Source organism: Calliphora vicina, chromosome 2 (assembly GCF_958450345.1).
Source record: "Calliphora vicina chromosome 2, idCalVici1.1, whole genome shotgun sequence".
NCBI classification, from domain to species: Eukaryota; Metazoa; Arthropoda; class Insecta; order Diptera; family Calliphoridae; genus Calliphora; species Calliphora vicina.
Window position 1 is genome coordinate 92,915,788 of NC_088781.1, and position 21,006 is coordinate 92,936,793.

Sequence of the window (21,006 nt, forward strand, 5' to 3'; positions counted from 1 at the left end):
TAAAAATTTCATATAAAAACTTAGTGTTATAATCATTATATATACAGCTTCGTATTAATTAATTCAATTTGAGCTTAATTCACTAAAATCTTAATCAGTAATTAAAAAATTTCATTCATAAATCCATTCCTAATATCTAATTCTTTAGCTTCCTTCAAAAGCTTCATTTAAATTGAATTGATTTTGAAGTTAATTAATAACAGAATTTATTCAAACTTTGAATGATTAATTTTTTGTTGATTCCAATCTACTACAAATTGAGTTAAAATGTATTTTCTTCATTCAGATTTATTTAGCTTCCCAGCAAAAAAAGTGAGGAAGAAGATGCAGAATTTTCACAACATATAGCATGCTTGATGTACTTCCAATTTTGGTGAAAAAGCTATGAATTTTACATTAGCTTGTCATTGGAGGGATGTTGTTCATTTTTGACAACTTTTTACTTAATAAATTCGATGCTTTCGATGCGATTAAATTTCGATTTTAAGGTGTTATTTTAATGTAGGTAGTGGATACCTATATTTTTTGGCATCTTGGATGGAAATATAAATAAGAGAAAAAAGTGATGTAATTGAGCATTTATGAATTGATTTTAATGTAGTTATAAAATTTAGCATTTTAAAACCTAAAATTCATTAAAATTAATAAAATGTTTTCGTTTAATTAAGGAGTGAGATCGAAAAATTCTTAACACACGTTTTTCATTACATTTTTTAACCCAAGTATTATTTGAATTTTTTTTTGATCAAGTTACCTTTGAAAAACATGTCAGTTATTATGTGTAATGTCAATTATATTAATTTTTTTGTTAATCTGATTAAAATGAGTGACCAGAAAAAAGTGCGTACTGAAATTATTAAATATTTTCAACAAAACCCAACTTGGTCTTACAAAAAGTTGGCCAAGCATACAAAGGTCTGCCGTCAAACTGTTTCCAATGTTATTAAACAGTACCGGGAGAACTTGTCAGTTGATAGAAAACCTGGTTCAGGTAGAAGGAATGGTCCACATGATGTTTCTAAAGCCAAAAAAATAGAACGCATTTTCAAAAGAGCTCCCAACACATCCGGTAGGAAAGCAGCCCGGTTAGCTCAGTGCTCGGACTATTTGGTACGAAAAGTTAAAGCTAATGCAGGTTTAAAAACATACAAGGCTCAAAAAGTTCCTGACAGGAACGCTACTAAAAATTTAGAGGCCAAAAACAGAGCACGGAAATTGAAGTCAAGTTTTATAAAAAAATATTCTTGCTGCATAATGGATGACGAAACGTATGTTCTGGCAGATTTTTCGCAACTTCCAGGTCAAAAATTTTATGTTGCTGATGCTCGAGGGAATGTTGAAGAAAAGTTTAGGACCCAAAAGCAGACAAAATTTCCCAGAAAGTTCTTGGTATGGCAAGCAATATGCAGTTGCGGCAAAAGAAGCCACTCATTTGTTACAACGGGCTCTATAAATACCGAAATTTACATCAAGGAATGTTTACAAAAAAGGCTGCTTCCATTCATAAGACTTCATAATGTGTCCACTTATTTTTGGCCTGACTTGGCATCCTGTCACTATGGCAAACAAGCCCTTGAGTGGTACAAGAACAATAATGTGGTATTTGTACCAAGAGAGGCAAATCCTCCAAACTGCCCGGAGCTAAGGCCAGTGGAGAGATATTGGGCTCTTGTTAAAAGAGAATTGAAGAGTACAAAAAAGGTGTCCAAAAGTGTGGTAGATTTTAAACGGAGATGGACTACATGTTCGAGCAAAGTGACAGAAAGCACTATAAAAACGTTAATGGAAGGGTTTCCGAAAAAGGTTCAAAATTTCATCACTAGTGATTAAAACTATAAAAATATTTTTTTTTGTAAATTGTAATAATAATTTCAATCAAATAAAAAAAAAATTAAAGCTGTAAGTTTAGTGGTTTCTTTTTTATAAACATATATGTATGTTAAGAATTTTTCGATCTCACTCCTTAGTTGCAATTATATGAATTATTTAATTATAAATAATTTAATATTTATTAAAATTAAAGGCTTTCATTCAATAAAAAAAAAACAGGTACATATTCAATTGGAGGTACATATTCAATAGGATAAATAAAATAAATTTAATTCAATATTTGAATATATACAAAACAAATTGTTGATAAGTAAGAAATATGAATAATTTAATTATATTTAATATAATATTTTTTAAAACTAAAAAAACAGGTACAAAATAAAGCAAATTCAATATTTAATTAAATAAAAAAAATAATTGTTGAGAACTAAAAAATTGAGGGGTATTTTAATACCAACTCATTGTCTGTGAGTTGCAAGACCTTTTCCGAATCCCCATCTTTGAGGGAGTCTATAGATTTTTTTGCCTTTTGTATAGATTTTTTTTCTTTAAAAAATCTATTTTTGGCCAACTTTAAAGCGTCTCTTAACGTATTCTTAAAAGATTTTTCTGAACTATTCGCATCATAAGTTCCTTCTGAAAAACAATAATGAAATAATTTAATATTAATTTTGTAAATTAAATTAAAATTAAATACTTACGAAATAGTATATTAACAAATTTTGGGTAATTTAGAAGTCTCTGTTTATTATGACTTCCTTCCACATTAAAGTCAACCAACAATTTGTGAGACAAAATGTCTGTAAGGCCTTTTTTAGTCCTCTTTTTCCGGCTATTGCTCTTATAGATGAAATCTGAATAATATAATGAAAAAAAAAATATTTATAAGCTTCAACTTTTGCTAGAATCGGCCACAATCCTATCGCAGAGCTTTTGTACAGTGGCAAGCCATCAATGCCAATATCCAATAATATCTCATTGGAATGTTGCAACAACAACTCCTTTGCTTTTAACAGTTGATTTTCTAAGCCGATATGGATGTACTTTCCTGGTGCGACTGTTCTCTCTAAACATTGTTTTTTTTTCTTTTATGAGGCCACCAACACTAATGGGTACATCCATATTTTCGGCTTTTAGAATTTTAAGGAGGCTGTTGCAACATTCTACTGATGGGTTATATTGTATAAACCAACCCGCGAGGTTCTGCCTTAAGGTTTGTGGCGATTCCTGTATACAATTATACTCCTAATTTATTTCCAACTGTGGGACATTAATTGAAGTTTCAATTGGAGTTTGAGTGATGGAAGCATTTAAAATTTTGTTAATGCGAGTTTTTTCACTGTGGATCTTTCTTTTGAAAGATCTTTTTGAACTCATATTAAACTTACCTGAGATTTTTATACAAATAAATAAATTTTTTATTATTTTTTCACTTTTTCACGACTTATTCAGTTTTGTGTTTAAATTTTTTATGTGAATTTGCGCGTCGTTTTTGTAGTGATGAAGGCATTCAAATTAATAGTTGCGGTTACTCGGTTTCGTAAAAGAACGAGTAGTCGAACCACTGAACAAAATAATATTTTATTGACTTACATGTTTAGGAAAATAATTGTTTTATTTGCAAAATAAAAATATGTTTAATTATTAAAAATTCTAAATTACATATTATTACAAATTGTTATTAATAGTACTTAACGTATGGGTACTTGTGTTAACAACTTTAATTAGTAACCATAATATAAATCATAAATAATAACAACACTAATCAGCTGTCTGAATGTAAACAAATTCAACTTTTGTGTTTTTTTAAATTTATAAAAAGTAAATAAAATATGTACATTACAAAACATAAATATATGAAACAATGGTTGATTAATTTTAATGATTAAAAAATTTAAAAATTGTTTGTATACCAATTTTTACAGGTTTTAATAAATTTTATAAAATTCAAAAAATGTAGGAAACAATTACATCAACGAAATATTTATAATTCAGTGTCAAATACCCATATTTAAAATCACATCTTCAGAGGTAGAAAAGATTCATTTGCAACTTTAGATGTGATTAAAATGTCATATGTAAAGATGCACTTCCATTATTTTTTACTGGGTTTTAATCATTTTCAAAATGAATTGAAAGAAAATTTCTTAAGGCTTTTAGTAAAAGGAATGAATTCAACATATTTAACTGAATAGTTAAGAGATAAAATTTATGTTGATCTCGAAAATTTCCAAATTATTGGATACAAAGGTGAATTTTTATAATACATCTGCAAACACACTCATTATAATGCAGTCATTGTTACCAAGGACTATTGCTGTGTTTCCTTTCAAGGCCAAAATCAATTCTATACTTGAAAATACCAAATGATGTGTCTCCATCAAAAGTAGGGGCCTTTGTTCTACTAGTGATTTCTGGAATAATTCACAACTGTCAATCTTGGCATTGAAGATTATTCACCTTTATTTCTAGATCGTGAAGTTTTCCATATGCTTTTTTAAATGTTCATTCGAAAAACCCCAAATAAATAATAATTATAATAATTATAATAATTATAATAATTATAATAATTATAATAATTATAATAATTATAATAATTATAATAATTATAATAATTATAATAATTATAATAATTATAATAATTATAATAATTATAATAATTATAATAATTATAATAATTATAATAATTATAATAATTATAATAATTATAATAATTATAATAATTATAATAATTATAATAATTATAATAATTATAATAATTATAATAATTATAATAATTATAATAATTATAATAATTATAATAATTATAATAATTATAATAATTAAGATAATTATAATAATTATAATAATTATAATAATTATAATAATTATAATAATTATAATAATTATAATAATTATAATAATTATAATAATTATAATAATTATAATAATTATAATAATTATAATAATTATAATAATTATAATAATTATAATTTTTATAATTATAATTATAATTATAATTATAATTATATAATTATAATTATAATTATATAATTATAATTATAATTATAATTATAATTATAATTATAATTATAATTATAATTATAATTATAATTATAATTATAATTATAATTATAATTATAATTATATAATTATAATTATAATTATAATATATATAAATATATAATTATAATTATAATTATATAATTATAATTAATAATTATAATTATAATTATAATTTTAATTATAATTATATAATTATAATTAATAATTATAATTAATAATTATAATTATAATTATAATAATTATAATAATTATAATAATTATAATAATTATTATAATTATTATAATTATTATATTATAATTATAATTATTATTATATTATATTATTATTATATTATTATAATTATAATAATAATAATAAGAAGTCTATTATTGCCGAGATATAAAAGAAAAACTGTATTAGTCGGGAATCCCGACTAAATAATTTTTATTAAAATACATTTTTATCCGTTGTAATTGAAAGACTATGTTGTCTTAGTGAATGTTTGTAGGACATTAAAATATTTATTCAATTTTACTTCTTATGAGCTAAACATTAAAATTAAATAGAACTAAGATAAGTATGCTTGTGTACTTGAAACATTATCAATGTAATATTTTCATCACAGCGTGGGGTAACAAGCGCACTAGTGATAAGAATGTGTATTATTGCCTATTTCTAACTCTCACTAAATTGTCTATGCATTACATAAACAAAAGAATTAATGTGCATCTTGCAACTAAAATTCTTATCGTTACTTGGGGTTGACATAAAAACTAAGTAATAAACATTTATTTTTAATACAAGTGAACTAATCGTACAGTTTTTTATGACTTAACCCATGCACTTCATACTTCAGTTAAAGTATACTTAAATAAACCCGTGTTCAATTCTGAACATTCTGCCGGGCCCGCAATGGTAATGGTGTAGAAAAATCTATTTCAACTACTTCTGTTTTACTACATTTGTGCTTAATAACTAAACAAATTAATATAAACTAGCATATCCCGGTGCACTTCGCTACCCCTATCCTATTAAAATTTAAAAAATATGAATGGATTTCCGATACAACCTAACTACGTACATGCAATGCACTATGTGTCCAAAAGTCAAAATTGCGGCAAAAATATTTCCAAGGGATCTAGCATCATAAAACTTTGTGCACAGACTCCTAAATAAGCATTTTAAAAAAATTGGCAATAACCCCCTCCCCTCTTTTCTCATAACCCCCCCCTCCCCCAGCAACTCACAAAACATTTTCAAAAAAGATTTCAATCCATATTCTCAAATAACATTTTAAAAAAGTTGCAATTAACCCCCCCACTTTTCTTATAAATCCACCTCCAACTCACCAACAATTTTCAAAAAAAAATTTTAATTCATATTCTCATAGCACTTTCTACAAATAGCATTTCTTCGTTTGTTTGGCGTTTTCTTGGGGCTCTGCTATAAGTAAATTTTAGGTAAGCAATTGTGTATGATATCGTTATAAAACTTGCTACATTAAGCTCTCATGCTTCGGTAAAAGTAGTTAGAATTTTAGTATGTTTCTAAAAAAGGGAAAATTATTTGCTTCGGTGCATGTCGTTGCAAAAAAGCCTGACCTTCCCACAAATAACCACATATGTATCATTCCTTGGGCAAGTACAGGCAACTTAAGTTCTATACTACAGGAAACAAACAACTTTTTCGTAACTTTACAAAAAATATAAATAAAAACACGAAATTTTACACTTAATATAAACATTTAGTAAAATATTTTTTTTTTAAGTACACACCTCCGGTACTGTAATCCATTTTGGTAAAATCTTAGTTATAACTATTTTTTTTTAAAAAAATCACCTAATGCAATTTTTTTTCAGCTTGAGAACTTCATTTAAAAAATTTAAACTTTCACAGCTTTTTATATATAAACTGATAGGCCAATTGGCATACATTTTTGACATTTATGTCGTCGAAGTGTTAGGAATTGAACCGTATTTTTTTTTCAAAAAGCGAAAGCTGAACATTTGAATTTTTGCCACAAAAATTGGAATTGGGCACATAGTGCAATGGTATGAAAATAACACATTCAAAATATTGAGACTCTCTCAATTACAGTTCGCTTGATATTCAAACATTGACTAATTTGGTATGGGAGATACCACTCCACTGATCCCACCCATTTTTTATGTATTTTATGTAAAAAATAACTCATATCAATCTTCACTTTAACTTGCCTTTATATGAGAGGGGTCATTCCTACTAAGCCGAACACGTTTAGCTAAACTTTGTAAAAGGATCAGGAATGAATTCGTATTAGCTAACCTCCGTAGGTAATAAATTGATTGATACACATTTTAAATAATTTTAGAATTATAGTTCTCCAGATATTCGAAATTAATTATTTACTTTGTATGGGAGGTGCCACGACCACTAATGCAATCCCGACCATTCGTATAAAATTTGAACACCGTCACAATTATAGTTCTGCAGATATTATAAAATAACTATTTACTTACAAAAAAACACCTTCAAAATATTTGTTTCAATTATTAAAATCTTCTTCATTGTTTTCTATAACAACTCTCACTTAAAACAGAGCAAAATCAATGTTGTTTAACTATTTCTCTTATTTATTTACAACAACAAACTGGACAAACATAATTGCTTTGTTTACTTTTTAGCTTGAAGATTACATGTACACGTTTTTTGCATATGTGTTAGTAACAACTTTACATGCTTATAGCTCCTAAAATACGGAACCGATTTCAATAAAATATATATTCTGCACTTCTGTGAATAAATCCCTTTAAAATGGTATATTTCTTGCCCAAATTGAATGTATAATGTGAGCGTAAAAGGGGTCTAAAGAAATCGACTTGCCTATTAATATTATGATATCTGAGTATTCTACTTGATAAAAAACTAAATTTCAACGAACATACACAGAAAAAAGTTTCAGCATAAATGTTATGATTCGAATTCATTGATTTCAATTCATAACATTTATAAATAATTTCTTAAATAGTATGATTTTTTTTAATATTTTATGTTTTGAAATAAAATCTAGAAGGCTTGAAAAATATAATTTAAATTTCATTTTTATTTTTATGTTGTTCAAAAATGTTTGAAATTTTTCATGGAAAATTTTTAGTTTTTTTATGATTTTCAGCTACAAAATGATATAAAAAGCGCGAAAATGGTTAAATTGATTTAAGAGGATGAAATGCTTTTATATTTATGAATGTTTTATTATGTTTAATGATAATTTTTAAGTTTCAGATATTCTCCTTTTTATCTTAAAATATTGGCCAATATATGGCTATTATGCAAATATTCTTGCACTAATTCATTATATAATACAATTATAATGCAATTTATTAAAAAAAATTAAGTAAAAAAAGCAAAAATTTCCGTCATGTAAAATTTTATAATATTTTTGAACATGTTCTTATTTTGAATGAAATAAGTTTGGGAAAAAAAGTCAAGTTCGATTAATAATATTTATTACAAAATTCATTCCAATTATGAATTTTTTTTTCTGTGTATGTATATCATGTACTATAAACAAAATAAACTAAATACATAAAATTACAAATATTTTATATCCACTAATCAATAGCAACTCAAAATTAAGCATTGATATCAAAAAAATAATAATTAAAGCAATGTTTCATCCCATAATGTTTTACTGTGCCCCTGTATGGTCGACAACTGCTAATGTCCATATTAAAAAACTACAGTGACACAAAATAAGTTACTTAGGCCGGGTAACTTATCAAAATTTTAAACATAGTTAAGCTTAATCAATGTTTAAATATTTTTTTGTATGGAAAAACAAGTAAGAAAGTATGGTCGGTCAAGCCCGACCATATAATACCCTACACTAAGTAAAAGAGCAAAAAAATGTTTCTTTTAAAATTTCAATAATTTATATTTTTGAGTGATTTTCGGAAGTAGGCCTTATATGGGGGCTATGACCAATTATGGACCGATCACCATGAAAGTTATTTTCGGAAGCGGGTCTATATGGGAGCTATAACTAATTATGGACCGATCGTAACAAAATTTGGTGACATGAATTTTGTGTATATAAAACTTATTTGGAGCGGAATTTGTGGAGATACATATATAAATTAAACATTTATGACCGATAAAGTCCAATTTCGGGAGGACATTTGTATGGGGGCTAGGTGAAATAATGGACCGATTTCAGCCAGTTTCAATAGGCTTGGTCCTTGAGCCGAAAAAATAATATGTGTCAAATTTCATCGAAATATCTTCAAAATTGCGACCTGTACTCTGCGCACAAGGTTTACATGGACAGCCAGCCAGCCGACCAGACGGACGGGCATCGTTTAATCGACCCAGAAAGTGATTTTAAGTCGATCGGTATACTTTAAGGTGGGTGTTAGACTAATATTTTTGGGCGTTACAAACATCTGCACAAACGCATAATACCCTCCCCACTATGGTGGTGTAGGGTATAAATATATTTAAACACTGATTATGCCTTAACTATGTTTAAAATTTTGGTAAGTTACCCGGCCTTAAAATGTTATATAAGCTTCCCTGGCACTTTTCCACTCAAAGACTCCACAGCCTGTCTGGTTTTGAACTTGTTTATGTAAAGTCATAATTTTAAATTAATTTACATTTTTTTCTTCCCACCAATAATAATAAATATACTTACACATTTTATAATATTTTTCTTAATTAATAAAGTAGAAAAGGATTTCTAATTTCCTAAACTCTTTATGACTTTAAGACAAATTTAAAAAAAAAAATTTATAATACCGTAACAAAATAAAAATAAATAAAAAATGATTAATTTTCGCTATGGTTTTTTATCTGCAGGATGTTTTGCAATATAAAATTGATAGTTCGGTCTCAGTTTTTCTGGTAGCTGTTCTGGAGTACATTTCAGCCGACATATTAAAACTGGCTGGCAATTATGTACGAACAATTAAGCACTGTGAAGTTTCAAAGGAGGACATTGAAGTAGCAATGTGTGCCGATAAGGTAACAAATAATAATAAATTTTTCTTTTTAAACGCATATTGATAACTTAATATTTTGTTGATTTATTTCAGGTATTAATGGATATGTTTTATCAAACAGATATAAAGGCAAATGTAATGTCTAGTCCTTTACCAACGCTGCCGGCCCAGCGCACTAGCACAACTTACGAAGAAGTTGTCAAAGATTTAATCAATGACGAAAAACAGTATCAACGTGATTTACACATGATTATTCGTGTATTTCGAGAAGAACTTGCTAAAATTGTGCGAAGTCCAAAGGAACTCGATCCTATATTTTCCAATATTATGGATATTTATGAGGTCACTGCAACGTTGCTAGGTTCATTGGAAGATGTGATTGAAATGTCACAAGAACAGAGTGCTCCGTGTGTTGGAAGTTGTTTTGAAGAGTTAGCAGAGGCCGAAGAATTTGATGTATATACGAAATATGCACAAGAAGTAACTTCACAGGCATCTAAAGATGCCCTAACTGCATTATTGGCAAAACCAAATGTAGGTCGATAGGGTTTAAAATAACATGTGTTTTACATATTTTCGATAAGCATTAGGTTGTGAATTATGTATTTTAATTAAATTTTTGTTTCTTCATTACTCTTTATATAGGCGATGTCTTTAATGTCGGCTGGTCGTGGATTTCGTGAAGCTGTTAAATATTATTTGCCGAAACTGTTATTAGTGCCAATATGGCATGCGTTCGTATACTTTGATTATATAAAAATCTTAATGAAGTATAGTCCTTCACAAGATGATATCGAAAGTTTTGAACAAGTGCAGGGTTTACTTCGACCGCTTAGATGTGATTTGGAGAATATTATAGCAGCGTTGCCTAAGTATGCATGGCTCTGATCGGATTATTATGATGAAAATTTACAATTTGGTAATAATTTATTTTTTCAGGGAATCTTACGTTGCTATGAGTAGCCGAGCTCGCCGCCAATTAGCTATCGAACGCACAAGGGAACTTCAAAATACTGTAGAACACTGGGACAAGGATGTCGGTCAAAATTGTAATGAATTTATTCGAGGTAATTTTTAAAATTTTTTATACTAATCATTCGATTTTGAAAATATTGGGGAGTAGGAAATTTTTTCAGTTTTACAATATATATTAAGTATTGCAATAAATTTCAATACAATATTAACAAACAATATATTAGAGGTTAAGCTTTTTCGAAGCTTATGTCGAAATTAATATTATAAGGCTAAAATAACAAGAATAATTCGGTTGCAACAATATTTAAGGCACCGTTAACTATTTACTCGCTAGAATATATCTATCTATTATAAATTCTAACAATGTCAAAAATACTTTAATAAAATAATAAAATCAATGTGTAGCATCTTCAGGATTTTTTTTTATATTTAAGTGAAATAAAAATGTTAAATAAAGTAAAATAACTAGTTGTCAAATAGTATACTAATTAATTAAATTATCAAAAAGCTTGCAACAACGACAACCTGCTTTTATAATATTAATATGTACCTGCTTATATGATACTTTTTATAGAGGATGTTTTGGGAAAACTCGGATCTGGCAAAAGAGTAGCTGAACGAAAAGTATATCTATTTGACGGTTTAATGCTGCTCTGTAAGCCTAATATGAAACGACAAGCCAATTCTGCAAATACACAAGTTTACGAATATCGGCTGAAAGAAAAATTTTTTATGAGACGTGTCGAAATTAATGATCGAGCTGACACCGATGAGTTAAAGAATGCATTTGAAATTGCACCGCGTGTACAACCACCTGTAACACTCACTGCTAAAAGTTTTCAACATAAAAATGATTGGATGGCTGATCTTATAATGGTTAACACAAAATCAATGTTAGATCGGATACTCGATAGTATTTTATTGGATATTGAGAAAAAGCATCCGTTGCGGATGCCTAGCACTGATTTGTATAAATTTGCGGAACCTGATAGCCCAGACAACATAGTGCTAGAAGAGAGAGAAAGTGCAGGCGTACCTCTTATAAAGGTAATAATACATATTTCATTTGAGAGTTTCAGTTTCAGTACAATTTAATTTCTAATTACAGGGAGCAACTTTATGTAAACTCATTGAAAGATTAACTTATCACATTTATGCAGATCCCATGTTTGTTCGAACTTTTCTCACTACATATCGATATTTTTGTACGCCGCAAAGTCTGCTTTCTTTGCTAATAGAGCGTTTCAATATACCCGATCCAAGTTTAGTTTACACAGAACAGAACAACAGTGAGAAGGATCCTTTAAGCTGTGACACTGATAAATTGCATAAGAACTCTCAACGTGAGGATTGGAAACGCTATCGCAAGGAATATGTACAACCGGTGCAATTTCGTGTTCTAAACGTGTTGCGCCACTGGGTGGATCATCATTTTTATGACTTCGAAAAGGACCCAACATTATTGGAAAAACTATTGCAGTTTTTGGAAAGTGTCAATGGGAAATCTATGAGAAAATGGGTTGATTCTGTTTTAAAAATTGTTCAAAGAAAGGTAAGTACAATATATTTAATTTAAATTGTAGAGCTTGGTGCAAAATCATAATATTCCACAAATTCGTTTCGTGTTGACCTTATACATTTTTTATTTTTATTTATTTATTTATTAATTTTAATTACAATTAAAATTATAATTTTTTTAATTTTAATCTAGCAGCTAAGGCTTTCGGCTTCATTTGTTTATATAAATATATTATAGTTAATAACATAGTAGAAAAATAGAAGGTAGTTTCATTCTCTCTTTATTTTTTAAAATTCTACGTCTGACATGCTTAAGGATTTTGACGTTTTCGTTAAAATAGTAATACCATATTAATTAAAAATTTTCCCATATATTCTTTGAAGTTTGTGAAAAAATTAATACATAATTTTCATTAATTTGAAAAATATTAAAAAAAAATATAAAAAATATTTACTATCAAATTGGGATCAAAGGTAAGATTTTCATTTTCAAATATTTCAAAGCTAATTTGTGAACATTATTTTAAGATTTAACAAACATGAGTTGCATTTTCCCCAACTGCGAAAATACCAAATATTTTTGCAAAAATTCAAATTTAAATTTTTTTAAAGGCTGGATGTATGTAAAACTTGCGAAGAAGATTTGCCAAAAGAGCCAATGGTGTGCTCCGACCATTTCATTAAAAGCAATATTTCAGTTAATACATTAACTTCCAACACAACATACTTAATACATTTTTATTTAAATACTAAATTATAAATTACACATTTTTTGTAAAAAATTTCTCTAAAATAAAAATCATTTTTAGGAATGTGGCAACGCTCTTTATAATGCTCACAAAATAAGGAAACTTCAAAAAACCTTATTTGAAAAAAAAAATTTTGATTGAAACTACCTTCTATATACAACAAATGCAGTGATTTCATTCATATATAAAAAAAGCTAATCAACTCATGTACATCTCTGGTGTGTACATTAGAGTTCTCCAAAAAAATAAAATTGCGAATTGTTTAGAATTGTTCTATGTATTGTAGAAACACGTTGTGTAAAATAACGTTAACTGGTGCCGCAACGACGCACAGTGGGGCAGAATCGAAATTGTTTGGAAATAAATCTGGCATTTCTAAACGGCTGGATAAAATTTGAATTGGGCGTAGCCAAGTATTCGAGTTTAAGTTATTAAAATGGGCCCTACAAATGCTCCAGGGGCGGCGCTATGGTGGCTCAAAGTAGGGTACCTTCGACATGTAACATTTTTAAACACGTGCCAATTTTTTGTTTCCCATCCGATTTCATCCGATCTTGAAAAAACATGTTTGCGTATGCTATTTATCTCTTATAATTTCCTAGTTATCGGCATTTAAAAATTGAAATTTTAAAATTTTGGCATCCGCTTTTTTAAAAATATAGGGCGTACTTTTGGACCGAATGGACTCGAGACAACTAAATTACCAATAACATACAAAAGATTTCAGAGCAATATCAATTACGAATCCAAAAATCATTCCCACGACAGCCGGTTCTACGCACCGGAATGACCCGAGTTCACTCGGCCAAGGTCTGTCAACCCAGCAACAACAACAACGAATCCAAAAATAACCGATTTTCAATTTAAAAATTCAAAAAATAGAATATTTTTGCTGTTTAACTCTTTTTTATTAAAAAACAATTTTCTTTAAGAACATATAACAATTTTATGTTTTTCTATAAAGTTTCTTTACGGAGAACATTTTGGTATAAAAAACGTGTTCTATTTTTCGAACATGTCGGCCCTACGCCCTTTGTAAATTGACCTATTTTTTATCAAAATTTCAACTTTGGGCCACATTTTCTAAAATTCCAGAGCTGGTATCAGAAAACGGAAAGCAGCTTTGGAAACCCTGATGTGTTCCCTATTTATCCCTAAAGTATTTTCCCAGCCCCGAAGGAAATGTGGACCCTATAGGCAAAATTGTAAAAAATAACATTTTTGGGATTTTCGCTCCAATTTTTAGGAATTGCGGGATTCCCTTTGACCTTTTGACAAGTTTTTTTACACCTTGTTATTTAGAATGAGAAACTTAAAAAACGCTGAAAATATCATTGAGTTTCGCTAATAAATAAAGATTTTATTACATCTTACATATTCATTGAGTTTCTAATACTAAAATTTGTATAAAAATTTTAATAGGATTGCAAATATTAGGAACAATTTGATCCACATTTATTTCGAGCTATATTTTTTTGTTAAGATAAGTTAATTTTTGGTCTTACAAAAAAAAATTTCAAGTCAATATCTCAATTAGATTCAAAAATATGCCACTTTAAAACTCCGTCCTTCAAAAATATTGCACTTTATCGTAAATTTTTTTATAAATTTTCTTAATATTTTATTCAACACAAATCATTGGTTCTGAATCAGTCACATTAAGAAAATTTATACAAATTCTTTAGTATGAAAAAGTGCAATATTTTTGAAGGACGGAGTTTGAATCTAATTGAGATATTGACTTGAATTTTTTTTTGTAAGTCCAAAAATTAACTTATCTAAACAAAATAATATAGCTCGGAATAAATGTGGATCAAATTGTTCCTAATATTTGCAATCCTATTAAAATTTTGATACAAATTTTAGTTTAGAAACTCAAACACAATTTTGCCTATAGGGTCCACATTTCCTTCGGGGCTGGGAAAATACTTTAGGGATAAAAAATAGGTCAATTTTCAAAGAGCGTAAGGCCGACATGTTCGAAAAATAGGACATGTTTTTTATACCAAAATGTTCTCCGCAAAAAAACTTTATAGAAAAACATAATACTGTTATATGTTCTTAAAGAAAGTTGTTTTTTAATAAAAAAAGAGTTACCCAGCAAAAACTTACATTGAAAAGTAATGAGCAGGGAAACCGGAAATATGCTCTAAAAAAAGCGTTTTAAGCGCTTTAAATATGCAGTAAAAACTTTAAAATATGCTCTTAAAATTTAAAAAATATGCTCTTAAAAAACGAACTTTTACATAAATTTTAACCAAAAAATATACTTTTATAGAATAAAATCAATACAATTCATTTCTAAAAAGGTAAAGTAACATAAAATAAACAAAAATAACATGAACTAAAACATGTATAACAAAAAATAAATACAATAAAATAAATATAAAGTCACTTCTTCAATTATGGTTATTATTGCAATAAATTATAAAATATTGAATTAAATTGATCTGAAAACATTTTTATACATATAGGAGCAAATTTAAAAAACAATATTTCTTTAACACTTAGAACGGTTAAGTTTGAATTAGAACTAAAATTTGATATTAAGATATAGTGCTTATTTTATATTAAAAAAGCCATCTATTTTTCAATTTTGAAAAGTAAGACAAAATTTGTTTTTGATAAAGTCAAAATATGCTATTAAACAGAAAAATATGCTCTAAAAACGCAAAATATGACATAAATATGCTCTTAAAACAAATATATGCAAAAAAATGCATTTAAGGGTAAAATATGCAAAAATATGCACTAACAAATCGATGCCAAAATTCATAAATAGTTCTGAAACGTGTAAATATCTTATCCATGTGCCCATTATACTCACCAGAAAAAACATGCATTTGCATATTTTGGTTTCCCTGGTAATGAGTTAAAAAGCTAATATACCTACTATTCACTACTTACACAATAGCTTTTTAACCAGAGATCGAAAATAACGGGTTCACTTTCATTTCAATGGTAAATTCACATTCGCAGCCATTTAAAAATATTTGTTTGTGTTATATCACTGAGAGAGTGATTTACTAGAGAACATTTTAGGTTACGGGTTGAGAGAAACAGAATAGAAACAAACACAAATAATCTAGATGAGTGATTTATAATTTATATTTATCGTAAAGGTCATGTTGTAACTTTTATTTGCGAACATGCAAAATAAATCACAAACAGTCATTTGAAGCAAATCAACGCTTAAGTGTATTATCAAAAATCATGAATATTTTATAGAGAAAATCGAAAAATTTAAAAAAATTAAGCAATTTATTAAAAAGTCAAAAATTGATAATTTTACAAAAAACGTATTTTTAAAAAAATCTACAAAATTACAAAATATAATAATTTTTTTAAAAATATCACTAATTTGGAAAAAAAATCTGCAATTTTGAATATTTTTTTAAAATTCAAAAATTTTTCAAAACTTTACCAATTTTACAAAAAATTATCAACACGTCTATACTACAATTTAAAAAATAAATTCTCAATTCTGTTACTCAGACTGCATTACTTCATATTCATCATATTATTTCTATAATTTGTTAAAAATTACTAAAAATATGTTCTACGTAAATAAAAGAGAAAGAACAGTTATTACGATTGAGAACAATTGAATTGTTTATCTCTCACCAAACTATTAAAAAACAACAAAAACTGATAAAGGTAATACAAAACCATGTAAATAAAAATCTTTTTATAACTGTTATTTTGAGTGATTTATTTTTATCACAAAAATATAAATCACAAATTGGACTTTTTGGTATATGGACGAGTTATTTTCGATCTCTGTTTTAACTCATTATTTTAACACAAAATAAACATGCAATAAAATAAATGCAAATTGAGAAAAAGTAACTGATTATTTGTTTTGTTTGTATATTTTGTTTGTTTACTTTGTTTTTTTTTAGACTTTAGCTCATAAACAAGTACTTATGTATCAGATTATATTCCAGCCATTACTAAACTACTTATATGAAATGCAGGTGGTATGTAGTAGTTATTGAAAAGTAAGTTGTTCAGTAATTGCAAGTCATTACCAAGTTTTTGCTGGGTAAGTCACCTTTTTGTCCAAAAAACAGCAAAAATATACTATTTTTTTAATTTTTAAATTGAAAATCGGATATTTTTGGATTCGTAACGGATGGGAAACAAAAAAATGGCCCCAATAGCGCCGCACGTGGAGCATTTGTAGGACCCATTTTAATAAGTTAAACTCAACTACTCCTTGGCTACGCCCAATTCAAATTTTATCCCGATCGGACCAGCCGTTTAATTTCGTAAAATTGTGCATTTACAAGGGGAAAAAATGCAATTTTTTCCGTTTTTGTAAAAATGTTGCCATTAAATAATTACTTTTGCAAATTAATTTAAAAGAATCGAAATGTATACGTAATTGTCGTTCTAATAAGATATAAAACGCAAAAACTTGTTAAAAAATGTTATTAAAAAATCGCCAGGCCATTAACATGTCTCAGGCCACTAGAATAAGAAGTGTAGGAACAAAATTAACATATTTTGAGAAATATTAAAATAAAAGCTTGTTTTTACTTAAAATATATCCATATTTACTTGTATATGAGTTTTTGTCTTCGTAGGCAGTTTCAATTACAAACGCCAATTACAAATTTCAGAATTTTTTGATCATCACATTGGGATTTATAATAGGGAATAATAATATGAAAAAAGTATGACAATATAGTTTTTCCGTACCTGCGATTTAAATTTTCGAGAAAAATTATTTTTTTGGCCATATTTTGGCGAATGAGCTGAATTTCCTTACTGTTATGAATTTTAAGTAAAACCTATATAGTGCTATTAAGGGTTAATTTTAATTTTTATGCTGCTATTATAAATACTAGACTTCGTGTTATATTTTTCTTAAGTTTCATCAAAATCGGGCCAAAATTATATAACATTTCGCTATCTTTCCATGAGAAATTCCAAATATTGAAAAATTTTACATTTGACCTTCACGATTTAAGGGTTAACGTTTTCCGATTTTAGTAAAACTTTCAACCATAGAGAATATACATAGAGCGGAAACTCTGCTGTCAAAGACCTAACTCAGTTGTCAGAAACCTAAGTGGTGAGAATGTATTAGTAGAAAAAACTATGTGGAAACAAAAACAACACTCGTATGTGTGATTATTATTATGTTGAGTAATTTTTTTGTTTGAGTTTTTTTCTAGTTTCCGCTCTATGTTCTCTATGCTTTCAACTATATTTAAAATTATCTGAACTATAATATTCTGAATAGGTTTTACTTAAAATTCGTAACAGTAAGGAAATTCGGTTCATTCGCCAAAATATGGCCAAAAAATTTGTTTTTCTCGAAAATCGCAAAATTTAAATCGCAGGTACGGAAAAACTACGGGAGGTATTGTCATACATTTTTCATATTTTTATTCCCTATTATGTTCTCAATAAATCCCAATGTGATGGTAAAAAAATTCTTAAATTTGTTTAACAAAATTTTGTAAAATTTTAAATTGGAGTGAAACTGCCGTTAAAAAAATAATTTTTTTTGGTCATACCAGCGAATAGGTTAACGGTATCCTACGAAGACAAAAACTCATATACAAGTAAATATTAGGGTATTCAATTAATCGGGTTTCTGGTTTAATCGGCTAATCGAACAAATAATTAATCGGGGTTTAGATTTAATCGGTTAATTTTAAATTATTCGATTAACCGAATAATTTATATTTAAATTTTAAACTATACTTATTTAAGTATTTTATTAATAAAAAGAACAAAAACATAAGCAAATAAACAAAACGTAACAATTTAACCAAAAATAATAAATAATTTTCTTTAGTTTTAATAAAACTCGACTAGAAAAAAACTGTCTCGCTGATTGTAGATGTTGGAGAAATCGAAAGTAAGGCATAATAAAGAATATCCAATATCTCAATTCTTTTCTTAGTTTATTCTAAGCATATAAAATCCTCCATCATACCATTAGAGTCCTTTTTGGATTTTTTAGATCTTAAATACTTCTAATAATTTCGATAAGTTCTGATAAAAATTAATTTCAGTAGTGTCTCATGTTTCGTCTATTATCATGTTCTCATCCGACAAATACATGTAAATTAAATATGGGCATTTCCAGGGGTCACGAAATTGAACGGAATATTTAAAAGCGATTAATTTATCTTAAAAGTTTATTAATGTCCGGTATTTACACAATAAAATATCTCTATTGGTTTTAGTTTAATTGCCTTAAGTACCGGTCGCGAATCTACGGGTCGCGAACGTACGATTTTTCCATATGTTTTTTTTATTATTATCACCATGCTTTTTCACATAAATATCTGCAAATTTCCTTAACAAACAAGTAAGAAAGTATGGTCGGTCAAGCCCGACCATATAATACCCTACGTATATAATACCCTAGGTATAAAGAATTTATACCTTTTGAAAAGCTAACTTTACATCGAATGTTTTATATGGAAAAAAATTTTAACATTTTTAATACCGAGAGGACCAGGTCCATAAAAAAACCCCTATTTTTTCTGTAAAATTCAACTTTAATGAAAAAATTCTCAAATCGCATACTTGGTATCAAAATATAGTAACCCATTTTAGATGGCCCATATGTTCTTAATTATTTTGTAAAGGGTTCCGATAACCCCGCCCTTGGTATGGGCGGGGTTATCGGATTTTTGGGATTTTTCAACACTTTTTTGGGAATTGCGGGATTCGTGATTACAAATTTAAAAATTAGTATATAAATTTATTGTTAGTCCAATAAAAGAAAAATGGAGAAAATCGGGAAATATTTGGACCCGCTGTTATCAAAAAACTGGATTAGGGTGGGCAAAAATGATGAAAATTTAATTTTCAAATACGAATATCTCCTAAGTTATTAGAGATAATTGATAGCTACGACGAGGTTTTTTGTAGTGCTCGACGAGGAGATTCTACATATGTGATCGTCGGAACACAGCCGAAGAAATAGGATCGTTTTAAAAATTTAATATACCCGAGGTGTCCTACTTTGTGGAACCCTGGCCGCACCCCGGTGGGCCCATGCGGTCAAAATTCGAAACTTAAACTTGACAGCACTTCTTTTGTGCGCATGTCAAATTTCATTTCAATCGTACTAATGGTTTAGAAGTTACAGATTTATTTCCCTCTTTTTTTTCTCATACCACTGTGCGCTGTCCATGGTGAAGTTAATGTGAAACTAACTATTGGTGGTATTAGCGTAAATCATGTCTTTGTTGTTGCCGATATTGTGGACGAAGTAATCATTGGTGCAGACTTCATGATTAGTCACAGCATTACTTTGGATATGGGACAAAAAGTCATGAATTGGCGAAATGTTAAAATACCCCTTGACGTCGGATATGAGAGCAAGTCTCAAGTAAGAAAGTTTGTTTTTGTTGACCACAAGATGTTGCCACCGCAGTCAGAGGATTTGGTATGGGTCCGTGAGGAAGTGGATTGTATAGGCAATGGTTTGTTGGTGTTGGAACAAGCAGATGTGAAAAGTGGTCATGTATCAATGGAGCCCCTCGTTGAACAGTGCAATGACGGAATGGTTCCTGTTGGAGTGCTTGGTCTGTCCCGCAGAGAAAAGATCATCAGGCCGGGTTACAAGATGGATGATGGTGCTTCAGCAGAAAAAGAAATGCATGAACTCATTCGGAGACGAATTAAAATGACCAAATGAAAACCAGATATAGCTCACAACGTAATAAGGGTTTGTCATCCAAATTAAGGAATCACTGCAAAGGACCACATAGGGTAGTTAAGAAATTGGAAGACATGGGCCCATAATCATAGTCAAACTCTAAAGTCGGTTCTTTTTAAAAACAACTTTAAAATAAAAACCAGCTTTTTATTAATTTGCAACCATAGTCAAAATTAAAGTATGTTTTAAATTGAACCGACTTTAACTGGGTGCCACCGCAAATGTAGAAAATGTTTT

At 28.2% G+C, this 21,006-nt stretch overlaps 1 protein-coding gene and 1 long non-coding RNA gene across 4 annotated transcripts in view; one reads left to right on the plus strand and one right to left on the minus strand.

The window, feature by feature from the left end:
- The window catches only part of Sos (Son of sevenless), a 119,303-nt gene that overhangs the window by 43,761 nt on the left and 54,536 nt on the right, over nt 1-21,006 (plus strand). For all 3 annotated transcript variants that reach the window (XM_065502144.1, XM_065502141.1, XM_065502143.1), the window contains 6 exons: nt 9,692-9,856; nt 9,928-10,368; nt 10,480-10,706; nt 10,774-10,901; nt 11,384-11,856; nt 11,918-12,361. In XM_065502144.1, coding sequence (XP_065358216.1) covers nt 9,692-9,856; nt 9,928-10,368; nt 10,480-10,706; nt 10,774-10,901; nt 11,384-11,856; nt 11,918-12,361 — 1,878 coding nt within the window. The remainder of the gene's footprint in view (nt 1-9,691; nt 9,857-9,927; nt 10,369-10,479; nt 10,707-10,773; nt 10,902-11,383; nt 11,857-11,917; nt 12,362-21,006) is intronic.
- On the minus strand, nt 2,016-3,314 carry LOC135951573 (uncharacterized). Its single transcript, XR_010575982.1, has 3 exons — nt 3,219-3,314; nt 2,532-2,684; nt 2,016-2,466 (listed from the first exon to the last, which is right to left on the minus strand). It is a non-coding gene; the product is annotated as an uncharacterized LOC135951573 (long non-coding RNA).